The following is a 15,366-nucleotide window of genomic DNA, read 5'->3' as shown; positions in this document are numbered from 1 at the left end:
CGCTGGGCAGTGGACAGCAGCAGCAGCTCTGAGCGCTGGGCAGTGGACAGCAGCAGCAGCTCTGAGCACTGGGCAGTGGGCAGCAGCAGCAGCTCTGAGCACTGGGCAGTGGACAGCAGCAGCAGCTCTGAGCACTGGGCAGTGGGCAGCAGCAGCAGCTCTGAGCACTGGGCAGTGGGCAGCAGCAGCAGCTCTGAGCACTGGGCAGTGGGCAGCAGCAGCAGCTCCGCGCAGTGGGCAGGGGTCTCCCCGCAGTGCCCATCATGGCCCTCAAGCAGCCAAACACGTGAGTGGGTCTGGGGGGTGTCACTGGGGGTTTGTGGGGGGACACAGGGCATGGCTGGGGCATTCTGGGGGTCACAGGGAGCTGTTGGTGGGGTGAGGGGCTCAGGGGATGGTGGGGAGAACTGAAGGGTGACTGAGAGAGGCGGGGTCTGCTGGTCAGGGCTCCCAATGGTCAGGGCTCCCAGCAATGCCCAACAGTCGCTCATCACCCACTGACCGATGCCCCACCCATTCCCCAGCAGTGGCTCCTGGCCAACCCCCTCCCAGTTTCTGTACTGGGAAAGAAGTTCTATGGTCCAGAATATCCCTCTGGCAAGTTTGGGTTGGGTCTCCTGGCTGTGTTCCGCTCTCGGTGGCAGAGCATAGGGCACTGTAAAATCCTTGACTAGGCTCCAACTCAAACATTAGTGTGCAACCAACACTGTTCTCATGTGAAATCCTGAACACAGCCCTGGATACATACCTGGGGAGAAAATTAACTCTATCCCAGCCAAAACCAGGACACTGGAGCATCCCAGGAGGAAATGGGGGTCTGGGGAAGTGTGGTTGTTATCCTTGGAGGTGGTTGTTTCAGTGGGTCCTGGAAGGAGATGAGGCCTTTGACCGTCTCCAAGGAGATACACATCCTGTGGGGTCCAAGGAGGACACGGCTGTCCTGGTTATGGAGCCTCTCCCACACTTTTTCTCCCTCTCTCTGCTTTACAGGGAGACCTTCTGCCAGCGGCCACCCAGCCTCCTTGACTACCTGCACAGCATCCTGCAGAAGTACCCGGATGGAGGGCAGATCCTCAAGGTCAGACCCCCAAGGAACCCCTCCGTGCGGGATCTCCTGCCCAGTGGGGCAGAGTTACCGCAGGCAGTGGGGCTGGTCCCTGTCCAGCACCAGCCCCAGGACCTTGGTGGCCAGCTGGGAGAGAAGGTCAATGCTCTTCTCAGGGCCTGGGGGGCCCAGGTAACCGGGCACTGACCCCTAATTCCAGGAGCTGGTGCAGAATGCGGATGATGCTGGTGCTAAGGAGGTCGTGTTTGTGTCTGATGAGCGGGAATTCAACATCACCGGAGGGGGACTGGAGGGCACCCAGGGTGAGAGGCACTGCGGACACTGAGAAAAACCAGATGAAGCCCTGGGGTGGCACTGTCTGGTGCTGGGAGGGACTGGGGGATATGGAACTGGTGAGGGGTTCTGGGGTGTGCTGGAGACACTGAGGGTACTGGGACAACTCCGTGATATTGATGGGGGTTTTGTGGGACTAGAGCTTGTGGGAACACTGAGTGTGGATGTCAAATTCCCCCTCCATGTCCCAATTCCTCCCTAACCCATGGATGGTGCTGACCACCAGGCCCAGCTCTCTTGGCCTACAATGATGCCATGATGTCACCCCGGGACTGGACAGGCATTCAGCGCCCAGGCACGTCACACAAGCGGGAGGATCCCTGCACCGTGGGGCGCTTCGGCTTGGGCTTCACCTCTGTCTACCACCTCACTGGTGAGTGGCACTGGGAGCCTCAGCTGGGACTGAACTGGGGATGGGGGTTTTACTGGAGGCACTGAACTACAGGTGCTGGAGAGAACTGACGGGCACTGAGGGTGTATAAAATGGAGGGCTGTGTCCAAAGTGAGGAAACCTGAAGCATCAGGAGGCTGGGAGGGGGCTGGGGGAAGACTGGCTGGCAATGGAGGGCAAGGCTACGAGGACACAGGGGAGGAATGGTGAATTGGGATTAAGCTTTGGATTGTGGGAGGCACCGTGGGGATAAACTCGAGGCCATCGGGTGGGCATTTGAGGCACTTGGGTTGGGATGATCTGGGAAGGCAGTGGCATCCATGTTATCTCTGTGGCCTCCATGGTTCTGCTGTCTCCAGATCTGCCAGGTGTGCTGAGTCCTCCATACTTGGGGGTGCTGGACCCGGAATGCCAAGTGCTGCCTGGTGCTGGCAAGCGCTGGGACATCTCTGAAGCCCAGGACCTTCCTGGCCTTTTTGAGCCTTTCTGGGCAGGGCTGGAAGCTGTGGGACAACACCGTGCCTCAGCCCAGGGCACCCTCTTCCGCTTCCCACTTCGCCGGCAACCCTCAGAAATCGCTGCAGGGGTCTCCGATCCTGAGCGCATCTGCAACCTTATCCAGACCTTCCTCACAGAGGCCCCTCTTGCCCTCCTCTTCCTCCGCCATGTCCGCCGCGTGGCCCTGCACCGTGTGGCTCCTGATGGGGTCCAGACACTCATGGGAACACTTGTGGCATCCCCTCAGCCTCTCCCTGTCCCAGTGCCATCAGGGGATGAGGGGCTGAGTCTGGCATGGTGCCTGGTGGCCCTGCAAGGAGATGGGGTGGGGGCTGGGAGTGAGTGGCTGGTGGCCACAGGCAGGGCCACTGAGGGGCCAGCCATGGCTCTGGGCACAGGGCTGGGGTGCTGCCCTGAGCTGAGCCTGGCACACCCCCTCCGCGGAGCCTGCCAAGGGCGGCTCTGCTGCTTCCTGCCACTGCCAGCCACTGATGAGACGGCCACTGGGCTGCCCGTCCATGCCAGTGCTCCCTTCGCCCTCTCCGATGATCGCCGCCACCTGCGCTGGCCCCAGGAAGGCGAGAAGGGTGAGAAAGATGCCTGCTGGAATGCTCTTCTGCTGTTGGACCTCCTGCCCCGGGTCTACAGCCACTTGGCCACCGTGGCCGTGGCTCTGCCCGGTGCAGATGCCTACAGCCTGTGGCCAGATCCCGGGTGCACGCCGAGCTCTGGCCGGATCCACAGCATGGTGAGCCGTGTGTGCCAGGAGCTGGCAACTGCCCCGCTCCTGGTGCCGGCCACAGAGGGGGCGGCGGGGTGGCTGCGGGCACCAGAGGCTGTGCTGCTGCCGGAGGCCATGGGGGATGTGGCCACACGGAGGGCGGTCCAGGCCTTGCTGGTGGCAGCCGGGGAGCCGGTGGCCGAGGTCCCACCCCACGTGTGGAGGGCGCTGACTTTGGGGATGCCGAAGGGTCTGCAGGAGGCCACGGCAGGACACGTGCGGGAGGTGCTGCGGCACCACGGGGCCGCAGAGCTCCCAGCTGCTGACCGCCTCTCCCTGCTGCGCTACGTGGCCGGGGATGGGTGCCATGCTGAGCTCCGGGGCCTCCCTCTCCTGCCTCGAGCTGACGGAACCTTCGTGGCCTTTGGAAGTGCTTCAGACATTGTCTACGTGGACACACCCGACTGCCCCAGGTGAGGCCCTGGCAGAGTGGGCAGGACAGCCAAGTGCTCACAGTCACAGCTCTCGCTCTTGAATTGGGAAGGGGAGCCAAACCTGGGCTCCTCACTTCCCTCCTTCTGTCACCTGGTGTCACCAAGTGGGAGCTGAGGCAGGTGCCCAGAAAGCTGCTCCCCATTACCTCTCTAGTTCCCCAGCACCTCTGTTTGTCCCCACAGGGAGCTCCTGCCTGGTTTGGCTGGGTCCTTCCTGCCCTCAGACCTGGAGCCGGGCTTGGACAGCCTCCTGCGAGACATTGCCAAGGAGGGTAAGAGATGGGGATTCCTGGACCACCTTTAGGTCTCCTGGTTGCCTCTCCTAAACCCCAACATCCCCAGGCAGCCTTGTACACCTTAGAGTTCCTCTGCAGCACCAGTATCTCCCTATACCTCCCTGTCTCTCTGGGGATCCATGTCCTTGTTGTTCTTGCCACATTCCCCTGTCTCTTCTGTGCTCCGTCAGATACTAGGTCTCTCTGTGTTCTGCATCTGAAGAGATCTGTGCTTCTCAGTAATGGTCCCCCTAATACCTTTCTACCTCCCACATCTCTTTCTTATATCCCCACCCATCTGGGGTTTCTGGGTTCTCTGTGCTCCTATTAAGGGTATCCACTCTCCCTCCAGAGCCCATGGCCTCCCATATCCCATATGGGGGCCACCCATCCCCGGCAGGTTCTGTCTCCCCCATCCTGGGTGCCCCCCCAGGTCCCATGTGTTTCTAATCCAGTCTCTGCCTCCTGTACACAGGTCTCTTCCCCAACCTGGTTCTGCTGGATCCAGCCATGACTGTACAGACCTTGCGCTTGGCTCTGCCACCCACCTGGACATCCCAGCCTTCAACCATGGCGACCTGGTGCCCGGCCCAAGGCCCTCCCCAGCCCCCAGCCTCCTGGTTCTCAGCCCTGTGGCAATTCCTGGACCATCATGTGGAAGATCTGGGCCCTCTGGAGGGGCTCCCTCTTATATCCCTGTCCTCACTGGATGCCCCCAGTGTCTGTCTTGCTCCACTGATACCTGAGTCCAGTCTTATCTTCCAGGCATGGGAGGACCAGGTCCTGCCACTTGCTGTGGCCTCTGTGCTGGAGTTCCTGGGTTGCTCTGTGGTGCCACCAGGCACATGGCACCGCTCCCTGTCCCGCTACGTCCTGCCTCCATCCCCCCTCAATGCCCTGCGGGCCCTGGGAAGGCAGGAGTCTGCAGCACTGGCCTCCCGCATGGCCTCACTGCCTGATGCAGATGTGGTCACCCTCCGGCTCTACCTGGCAGATGTCCCGTCCCTGATGAAGGAGGACATGGCCACCCTGGCTGCTCTACCCCTCTTTCTGCCATTGCCATGCTTGGCCACCCCACAGCCAACGGAGCTGGTGCCGGCTGGTGCCACCCCAGCATTGGAGCCAGAACTGGAGCTGCCCCGAGATGTGGTGCTGCCAGAGGCTGTGTTGTGGTGCCGGGATGAAGTTGACCGGCAGCTACTCGGGAGGCTCCAGAAGCCTCTCATCAGTGCAGCCCATGTGATGCTGAAGGCCGTAAGAGCCGTGGCCCAAGGCGCATATGCAAGGCGAGCAGCTGAGACACAGGCTCTGCTGCTCTGGGTACTGCAGCATGGAGACATTGTCTTTGCACAGAGCCCCCCACTCCGGCAGGCCTGCAGTGAGCTGGCGTTCCTGGAGACGCCTCATGGCCCCTCTTGCCCGCGAGACCTCTACGACCCCTGTGACAGCAACTTGCAGGCACTGCTGGGACCCGAGCGCTTTCCTCCTGCCACCTTCCACAATCCATCTGTTCTCCGTGCCTTGAGAGCCCTGGGCTTGCGGCATGGTGAGGGGTGCCTGCTACCCCCAGACATCCTGGAAGCTGCAGCAAAAGTCAGCCAGGGCGGCACAGCAGCTCTGGCCAGGGCTGAGGCACTGATCACAGTCTGCAACCACCCTAAGGCACTGGATGGCTTCAGCACTGCAGAGCTCAGGCAGCTCCAGGCCCTGCCGTGGGTGCCTTGCTCCAAGTGCACAGGAGAGCCTGGGCAGCCCTTCCTGCCCCCCAAGGAGCTGCGATCTACACAGTACCAATCCCTGGTGGGACTTGCCATGCCTCTGACTGATGCCTTTGTGCCAGAGGCAGAGAAGAAGCTGGGGCTGAGCCAGACCCCACCACCAGAGAGAGTGTGGGAACAGCTGAGAAAGCTGGCGGGACACAGGGACATGGATGAGGTGGGTCCTGCTCTCCAGCCCATCTACCGGCACATGCAGGAAAACCTGAAGATCTTTGGGACTGCCCGGGATGATGCTGTTGTTTGGACTGGGTCTGGGCTTGTCCTGCCATGTGATGCTGTGTTGGGCTATCCTGAGAAGCTGGAGCTGGGGATGCTGGTGCCCCGAGTGCCACCTGACTTCCTGTCCTACAGCTGCCTCTTCAGGGCTTGGGGGGTGCCAGAGGGGGTGAGTGAGGAGAGGGTGGTGTCAGCCCTGCACTGCCTGGGGCAGGACATAGACAGGCGCAGCTCCAGAGCAGGCACTGCCGCAGAGTTGCAGGTGGTTATAGCTGTCCTGGAGTGGCTGAAGAGACGGGGCCACCAGGGCCAGGGCACTGTGCCAGTTCCTGTGAGAATCCCGCAGGGCTCAGGCTTTGCCCTCCGTCCGGCTGCCTCTGCTGTGTACCTGGACATGGAGCTGGAGGAAGAGGAGGATGTTCAGGAGGTGGTGCACGAGGCAGTGCCTTCCAGCACAGCCATATTCCTGGGCACGGAGCTGCTCAGTACACGGGTACTGGGCCCAGAGCCGTTCACAGCCTGTGGCCCCTCGGAGCCCATCACCCTCCGCCTCCGCAACATCCTCCGGGAGTACGGCGAGGAGAGCGACCTCTTCACAGAGATGGTTCAGAACGCAGAGGATGCCGGCGCTACTGTGTGCCGCTTCCTCCTGGACCTGCGGTGCTGCAGAAAGACCACTTCTGGGCTGCTAGACCCAGGCATGGCTGCGTGCCATGGCCCAGCCCTCTGGGCCTACAACAACGCCCTGTTCACAGAGGATGACCTCCAGAACATCACCCGGGTTGGGGCTGCCACAAAGGAGGGTCAGGCAGGTCGGATTGGGCGCTTTGGGCTGGGCTTCAGCTCTGTCTACCGTGTCACGGATGTGCCAGCAGTGCTGAGTGGGGAGACACTACTCATTTTTGATCCCAATGGCACCCATCTGGGCAAACACATCCCCAGGGCTGCCTCCCCTGGCATCCGCCTGGACTTCTCCAGCCGACCACGCATCCTTCGTGTCTTTGCTGAGCAGTTCCAGCCCTACCATGGTGTCTTTGGGTGCTGCCTGCCTGAGCCAGGATCCTTTCCAGGGAGCCTTTTCCGCTTGCCTTTTCGCACTGAAGAGGAAGCTGCGACATCGCAGATTTGCTCTGAGGCCTTTGATACAGAGCGCATCCAGTCCCTTGGGACTGCTTTCCTTGGCTCTAACCGGCTCCTGCTGCTCTTCCTGAAGAACGTGAGAGAGCTGTCTCTGGAGATGCTGCCAGACACGGCCACCTCTGCAGAGGATACCACGCCTCGGGCCACACTGCAGCGAAAGGAGATCCGAGACTTGGGGGCCCCTGGGGATCCCCCAAGCTGGGCAGCCATCGAGCAGCTCTCAGCCTGTGAGGAGGAATCCAGGACTGCGTGGCACTACCTGGTTTTGGTGTGTCAGGGTGATGAGGTGTTGCTGGAACTGTTTCACCAGAACACACAGGCAGGACTCCATCCTCCACCTCCCATGGCTGGTGTGGCCCTTCCCCTTGCCCCTACTGAAGATGGCAAGTGGGTGCCACGTCTGGATGCTGAGAAGGGGCAAGTTTTCTGTCACCTTCCCATGCCGGTCATCTCAGGGCTGCCAGTCCATCTGCATGGGGCCTTTAGCATCCTCTCAAATCGCAAGGGGCTGTGGGACACAGCAGAGCGAGGCAAGTGGAACCAGGTGCTGCTCCACAATGCTGTGCCAATGGCCTGGCTCCGAGCCCTGGACCATCTCCGTGCCATGCACGAGGCAGGTGAGTTGAAGAACTATGAATATCATCTCTTCTGGCCAGACATTAACACTGCCCGTTACCCCTTTACAAACGCTGTGACTGGTTTCTACCAGGCTGTGGCAGCCAGGAGGGGCCTCAGGCTCTTTTCTGATGGCCACTCCTGGTGCTCGCTGCAGGACGCCCGCTTCCTGCATAAGGCTGTGGAGACACACCCTAAGCTGGGTATTGTGGCGCAGCGAGTCTTTTCCACCACCGTGCCCCCTCCCCTGTTGGCTGTGGCCTTGCCTAGGAAGGTGCAGGAGGGCCTCGGGAAGGCACTGGATGCTGCAACCTATGACTGGAACCGCTTTCTCTGTGAGCTTGTGCTTCCCAACTTGAAAAACCTCCCTGCTGTTGACCGGAACTTGCTTGTTCTGCATGCACTGGATATATCTCATGAGGATGTGGACAAAGTGCTGCAGACAGTGCCTTGCATCCCTGTCACCCCTCATGGCCACCTGCAGCTCATTAATCGCCTGGTACATCCCAGAGGCCGTGCTGCCTCTTTATACAACCCTGAGGATGAGCGCTTCCCCACTGGGAATGCCTTCCTTTCCCTGGAGAGACTAAGCCACCTGGAGAGGCTGGGCATGGCGAAGAACACTCTGGACCTGCCAGAGCTGCTGGAGAGGGCAAAGACTGTGCAGCATGTCTGGACCAAGAATCGTGCCCAAGGCTGCCAGAGGGCTGCCTGCATCCTTGAGTTACTTGAGAATGCAGTGAAGAAGGGAGCAGAAAATACCCTGCAGGCTGCTTTCAAGACTGTGCCCTTCCTCCCTGCTGCATTGCCCACTGGTGACCATGTGCTGCTGCCAGCTGCCCAGCTCTACGATCACCTCCATGACCCACTAGTGGGACTCATTTGCCCTATCTTGGCTCCTAAAGTGCTGGGGGAAAACTTCAGCCTCTCCAAGGAGGTAACATCCTTCTTGGGGCTGGACAAGCAGATACCATCAGCTCGAGTCCTTGAGCAGCTGCAGGCACTCAGTCGTAGCTCCAACAGTCTCCCTTTGGAGACACTGCAGAACAGCACCAACTGTTGCTACAAGCACCTGGACATGCTGCTCCAGAAGCATCGTTCCAGCTGGGATGAGGTGGCTTCTGCAGTGGCCAAAGGGGAATTCTTCATCTTGGTGGGCTCCCGTTTTGTGCCAGTCACAGCTATGGCTGAGACACTGTCATTTGAGGCTGTCCCATACCTTCACCAGCTCCCAGAGCAGTACAAGCCCTACAGCAAGCTCTGGGAGTGTGTGGGGCTGCGCCACACGTTCACCTGGGATGATTATGCCCGAGTGCTCTGCACCCTGGCAGAGACACATGCTGGAGAGCCGCTGCCTGCCGCAGAGCTGGATCTGGCCCTGCGGCTGGTGTCTTGTGGCTTGATGGAAGATGGCAACCAGCCAGATGGCTGCCAGACTCAGAAACTCTTTCTGCCTGATGAGGAGGGCATTTTGCACCCACAAGACAAGCTCTACTTCAATGATGCACCGTGGATGCCGTTGGACAGAAATGTTCTGCTATGCCATAAAAAGCTGTCCCGAGAGGCAGCCCTGCGCTGTGGGGTGGCCACCACACGCCACCGAGCACTGGAGAGGAGTGAACTCATCACTGATCACCTTAGCCTCTGGGCGCAGCCATTTGGTGCCCATGAAGATTTGCCAACACGGCTGAAGAACATCTTGAAGGAGTACTCGGCATCCGCTCCTGATATGGTGAAGGAGGTGCTCCAGAATGCAGACGATGCTGGTGCAGGGCTTGTGCACTTTGTGTGGGACCGCCGGCAGCACCCAGCCAAGGCCACTTTTAGTGAGAAATGGAACATCCTGCAGGGCCCTGCCCTCTGCATCTACAATGACCGTCCCTTCCAGCAGCAGGACATTGACGGCATTCAGCGTCTGGGGGTGGGTGCCAAGCAAGGCCAGCAGGATGTCACAGGCAAATATGGCCTTGGCTTCAACACTGTCTACCACTTTACTGACTGCCCAGCCTTCCTGACCGGAGACAGTACCCTGTGTGTCTCTGATCCCCATCTCTACTACATGCCCACAGCCACAACTGAGAAGCCTGGTAGCATGTTTGCTGTAAACACTGAATTCAAGGAGAATTTTCCAGACATTTATGACACCTTCCTACCATCCTTCTTCAACCTGAAAGAGGGTGTCCTTTTCCGGCTACCACTCCGCACTGCAGCTGGGGCTCATGAGTCCAGGGTGTCTGACATGGTTGTGCGAGACCAAGACCTTAAGAACATGGAAGAAACACTGGCTAAGGAAGGTGAGGACTTGATGCTCTTCCTCCGGCATGTCCACACTGTGGTCTTCTCCATAATCCCCCCAGGCGGGAAAGAGTTGATGGAGAAGCTGCGGGTGACCACAGAGCTCACGGACACTGATGCAGAACTGAGACGGGATTTTCAAGCAAGATTAAGCCAAGCACTGGATGGGAACAGCCCCACCTCTCTCTCCTATACCATGAAAATCAAAAATAGCAGTGTTGAGACCAGAAATGTGTGGAGGGTGGTCTCCCAAATTGGGGTGCAGGGCGGGGCTGAGGAGTCTCCCATGTTGAAATGGCTCCCCTATGGGTCTGTGGCTGCCTGCCTGGAGCCTCTGAACCGAGTCACAGGCAGAGCCTTCTGCACCCTCCCACTGCCCTTGATCACTGGGCTGCCTGTGCACATCAACGCCAACTTCTCAGTGGATGCAGCCAGGCGCAGTCTCCGCTGGGACAAAGGCTGCCCAGAGGCAACCTGGAATGAATTCTTGCTCCAGAGCTTGGTGGTTCCGCTATACTGTGACTTTCTCACCAGGCAGTGGAAAGCCTTGGAGCCGGAAAAGCTCCAGTATAAATCCCTGGAACTCTGCCAGCACCACCTGGACTCCCATTTCCTCCGATTTTTCCCTAGTGTGAAAAGAGTGCTACCTATCTTTCAGGACATGGTAAAAGAGGTCTACAAGCACCTCAGTCATGCACGCCTGCCCCTGGTGCCTGTGTATCACAAGGAGTCACCTTGCAGCAGGGTGACAATAAACTGGGCATCTCCAGGTGGAGGGGACATGCTGACAGAGCCGTACTTCCTCAAGGAGATGCCTGACCCAAAAGTGCAGGAAGTGCTGCAGCAACTGAACATGAAACTGGTTCCACCATTCAGATCCATGCAGATCCATGAGGAGTTCATTGAAGCCCAGGTGAATGCTGTTGTCTTAGAGCCAGACTCTCTCCGGTGCTTCCTCAAGGCCCTGGCTCTGCCTGTGCCCTGCAAGCTGGCTGAGACACCCCTAAGGACCCCAAAGAGCTGCTTCTACCTGCTGCAATACTTAAGAGGGAGTGGGCACTCCCAAGGTGCTCACAAGGATGGGGACGAGACAGAACTGGAAGGCTTGCCCTTGCTGGCCACAGAAGATGGGTTTCTAAATGCTTTCAGCATCCACCACCCTGTCTTTGAGAATTCCTATGCCTCCCTCTTCCCCAAGCACAGTCACCGTTTTGCTCAAAGCTGTATTCCTACATGGATACCATCTTGCTTTGTAAAGAAGCTTAGCCTCCCGGAGGCCATACCACTCATCCAGGAGGCATTGAGTCAGTTGGAGTGGACCCCAGAGGGGGAAAAGTGGATCAAGGAGCTATGGACCTTCTTTGTGCCCACCACACTCTCAGATGTGAACAAGGAGTCAATAATGGATCATCTCCAGGATATGGCAGTGCTGCCTGTTCAGGGGAGTGAGAGAGACTCGAAGCACCTACTGCCATTGTCCTCCATCTCCAGGGTTCTGTTTGCGTGCCACTCTGAAGTGGAAAAGATGCTGCACAAACTGGGCATCCCTGTGCTCCAGCATTCCCTGCTGCCCTTTGCTGCCCGCTGTTTCCTGGAGCGAAGGGCACTGCAGACCAAAGATTCCAAGGCTGTAGTGGCCTATCTGGCAGACAGAAAAGCTGATCTCTGCTGGGGGGATTTAGAGGAGCAGGATGTGACAGCTCTGCTGAACTCGGTCTGTGGAAAGCTGGATTCACATGCACTGGAGCAGCTCCGGCACTTGCCTCTCTTCCAGAAGTTTGAGGGGGGCTTTGTAGCTGTGGCTCCCTACAGCAAGGTGCTGCTGCTCTGCAGGCAATATCTGGAAGTGCCCTTGCGTGCCCAAGCCCTGTATAACCTAGACAAAGACATGCTGCTTCTCAGACCAAGCTCGATCCATGAACAGCTGGCCAAGGATTTGAAGTGGACGTTCACAGATGACCGAAAGCTCTTCATGAGTGTGGTGCTTCCCCGGCTGTCCCAGCTCACACGACAAAATCTCATGGAAGCTTTACGCTTGTTCTTTGCCCTGCAATCCTTCTGGGACGCTGAGAGCAAGAATACCATAGTGGCAGCTTTTCAGAAGGTGGCCTTTATACCAGATGCCCATGGAACACTGCATCTGGCCTCCTACTTCTACCATGACATGCCCTCCTTCCGCACCCTGCGGCTCCAAAACCGCTTTGTGCCTAAATCTTTCTTTAAGCAGCTAAATCCAAACTGGAACACTGTGGATTTCCTCATTGACGTAGGTGTCCGCACCAGCCTCTCTGAAAAAGATTTTGTGGCACTGGCTGAGGAGATAGAGTGTGAAGCCATTCGGGCTACCTGCCGTGCTTCAGAACTGTTGAAGCGACAGCAGGAGATGCTCCAGCAACTTGTCCTGTTGGAAAACTCTGTGTCAGAGGGTTTCCTGAGGAAAATTGCCTCAATCCAATTCCTGCCTCCAATGGATATCTCCCCAAATTTGATGAACCTCCACCCTCCTTTTGCAAACTGCACTAAGGCCGTTGCTCCAAAAGGCAGTGTTTCCTACCTGGAAAATGTGGCTGAGCTGCTGTGGACATCAGCCACCATCCTGCCAAAATCCCTTGCCCTTGAGGAGAGGTCTCTGAAGGCCATGGGAGTCCTTGTAGAGATACCCACTGCCCTGGTGGTTGCCAACCTGGAGCATGTGTGCAGGGCAGCCTGCTTGACAGAACTGGAGATTAGCACCCGGGCCAGTGTGCTCCATAGCATGTACAGCTTCCTGCAGACCCATTTGAATGAGCTGGATGCCGAGCACCTCGCTGAGCTGCCCGTGGTGCTGGCCAAGTCAGGGGACATGGCCAGGCCACGGCAGGTGGTGACATCACTCCCACACAAGGCTGACTTTTACCCCTACCTCCTCACGCCTCACCCCCAGGTGGCTGCCTTTGGAGATCTCCTGCAACACCTTGGGGTCGTCCTGGAACCCACACTGAGTCACTACAGCCATGTCCTGGCCCAAATCTACCAGGAGAGCCATGGCAGTGGCACCCTTACCAGTCGCCAGAAGAAGACAGTCCTTCTGGCCACACGGCATTTCTTCCAGCTGCTGCAGGAGGAGCCAGAGCCCCCAGATTGCTCTCCTGTGGGTGAGCTGTACCTGCTGAGCACTGCTAACTGCCTGGAGCTGTCCCACAGACTGTGCTTCAATGACTGCATTCCCTCAGAGACCACTCGGGCCCTGGAGAAGACCTTTGTGTTCATGGCTGCACTACCGGTGTCTGGCTGTAATGTCAAGTGGCTGCTGCAAAGATTGCCACCGAACCTGCGGCCACGAGTGCTCTCAGAGGTGACAGAGCAGCAGCTGGAGGAGGGTGGTCCACAGCCATGTCACTATGGCTCCCAGTGCCCTGTGCAGAGGCGTCTGCAGACCCTGCTGGTATCTCCGTGGTTTAAACTAGGGCTGGAGTCCCTGCTGCAGTGGCAGAACCCCAAGGCTATGACAGGAGTGGAGGGGGATGGTGGCTTTGCAGTGGAGCAGCTGAAGGTGCAGTGCTGCAAGGACATCCGCACTGTGCTGGTGCATGGTGGGGCAAAGGTTGAGGGCAGCTCCCAGTCACAGGTTATCCATGTGGGCCTGTCTGGTGGCGCCCAGCGGCTCCTCTACATCCGGCACACAGAGATGATGCTGAACCGGCACCAGGTGAGGGTTGTGGAGACATTGGCACAGGAGATCAATAACATCCTGCGTGGGCAGCTGGAGGAACGCACTTTGTCTGTGCTGCGTCAGATGCTGGTCTGCAAGGAGCCACAGGAAGTGGCCTTGGTTCTGGAGGAGAACAATGTGGCTCTGGCGGTTGCTGCACCAGAGCTAGAAAAGATGCTTCAGGAGGAGGCTGTGGCAGAAGAGGGGCCGCGGAAAGATCCCAGCCTGGCAACCTTGAGGTGTGGTATCAGGCAGCCAAAGGTGTGGCTGCAGTTTGGTGTCCAAAACAAACCTGCAAGCACTGCCCAGCACCACAGACAGGGAGGTCATGGCTCCTGGCTGAGCCATGAGGAGCTCATGGCCCTGACTCCATCCATGCCCGAGGCCCTGCGTTGGCTGCGTCAGGCCATGAGGGACCTGGAGGCAGCCCACAATGACATCCAGCACTGCTGCCCCAACTGGGTGCTCTTCAAAGTGCACCAGGCCCTGGAGAAGGCGCTGGTGGCAGCTGTACTTCGCCGTGGTGAAGCCTTTGAGGGCCATGGGGAGCTGATGGGTATGGCCCAAAGGCTGGAGGCGGAGGAGCCAGAGCTGAGGGGCCTTGTCCTGGATGTGCAGTCATTGTGTGACCACGGCATGGATGGCAAGGCCACACAGTACCCAAGTTACCATCCCTTCCCCATGATCCCCAGTGAGGCCTTCCCCAGTGTGGATGAGGAGGCGGTGCTGAAGCAGGCACAAAAAGTGCTGATGACATTGAAGAAGCATGTGGGCAGAGACTGAGGAGGTCTTTACTGTGGGGCACAGCACCTGGGCCAAGGGATCACCATGCTGCCATCAGGGACCCACCATGGACCTGTTATGCACTCACCACGGACTTGCCACAGAACTGCCACAGGCAATTCCAGACTGTCCAGCACTGGTAGGGGAGTTTTGGTGGCAGATGATGGCCCATACCAATGAATATCACAGGGTAATCTGTGCCATTGGCATGTTTTGAGTATGCAGCAAATAAAGTGCAAAATAAATGCTGCAGTGCTGGTAGATCCTTCACTGACAGTGGAGCTAGGGGCATAGAGAAGCCATGGGCAATAGGTGTGGAAGGTGGAGGTGGTGATGAAGGAGTTTGGAGAACTGCGGTGGGTCAGTTTTGGCTAGCTGGGTGCCCACTGAGCCACTCTATCACTTCCCCCCTTTGACTGAAAAGGAGGAGAAAATGTGATAAAAATCACATGGGTCAGATCACTCATCAATTACCATCGCTGTCAAAACAGACTCACCTTGGGGAAATTAATTTATTTTATAACCAATTAAACAGAATAGAAAAATAAAAAATAAGAAAAAACCTGAAAACATTTCCCCTTACCCTCCCTTCTTCCCAGGCTCAGCTTCACTCCCAACTCTTTTACCTCCTCCCCTTGAGCACTGTGTGAGTTGGGGAATGTGGATTGCTGTCAGCTCATAACACTTGTCTCTGCTGCTCCTTTCTCATCACAGTTTCACCCTCTCCATGGGAGACAGTCCTGCACCAACTTTTCCAATGTGGGTCTTTCCCCACATTAAAGTTCCCTTTAAGAACTGCTCCAGCAAGGTCCCTTCCCATAGGATACAGTCCTTAAGAAACAGACTGCTCTAGTGTCCTGCCGACTCCTTGTCCTGGTTTAGGGCAAATTTGGGATGAAACTTCTGAGTAGGGTCTCTCTGGGAAGCAAACCTAAATGGCTCTTTTTCTAACTAGTCTGGGAGAAAATTTCTTCAGAGAAAAGTGGAAAAAACTATTTATTTAACGAAGTGCCCACAAGCACAAAGAATGAATAACATGAAACACAAAAAGCTCTCATCATTCTGAAATG

The 15,366-nt window shown here is 57.6% G+C and overlaps 1 protein-coding gene across 1 annotated transcript; it reads left to right on the top strand.

Moving 5' to 3' along the window:
• The first annotated feature begins 224 nt into the window (after positions 1 to 224).
• Positions 225 to 14,541, top strand: LOC136368338 (sacsin-like). Its single transcript, XM_066330469.1, has 7 exons — positions 225 to 286; positions 991 to 1,078; positions 1,266 to 1,368; positions 1,626 to 1,772; positions 2,150 to 3,482; positions 3,687 to 3,775; positions 4,254 to 14,541. The coding sequence occupies exons 1-7, from the start codon at positions 264 to 266 to the stop codon at positions 14,294 to 14,296; spliced, it is 11,826 nt and encodes a 3,941-aa protein (XP_066186566.1). The 5' UTR covers positions 225 to 263; the 3' UTR covers positions 14,297 to 14,541.
• Positions 14,542 to 15,366: the final 825 nt, after the last annotated feature.

This window comes from Sylvia atricapilla, chromosome 16 (genome assembly GCF_009819655.1).
Source record: "Sylvia atricapilla isolate bSylAtr1 chromosome 16, bSylAtr1.pri, whole genome shotgun sequence".
In the NCBI taxonomy this organism is placed as follows: domain Eukaryota; kingdom Metazoa; phylum Chordata; class Aves; order Passeriformes; family Sylviidae; genus Sylvia; species Sylvia atricapilla.
The sequence above is the reverse complement of the archived record's forward strand: the minus strand, read 5'-3'. Positions and strand labels throughout refer to the sequence as shown.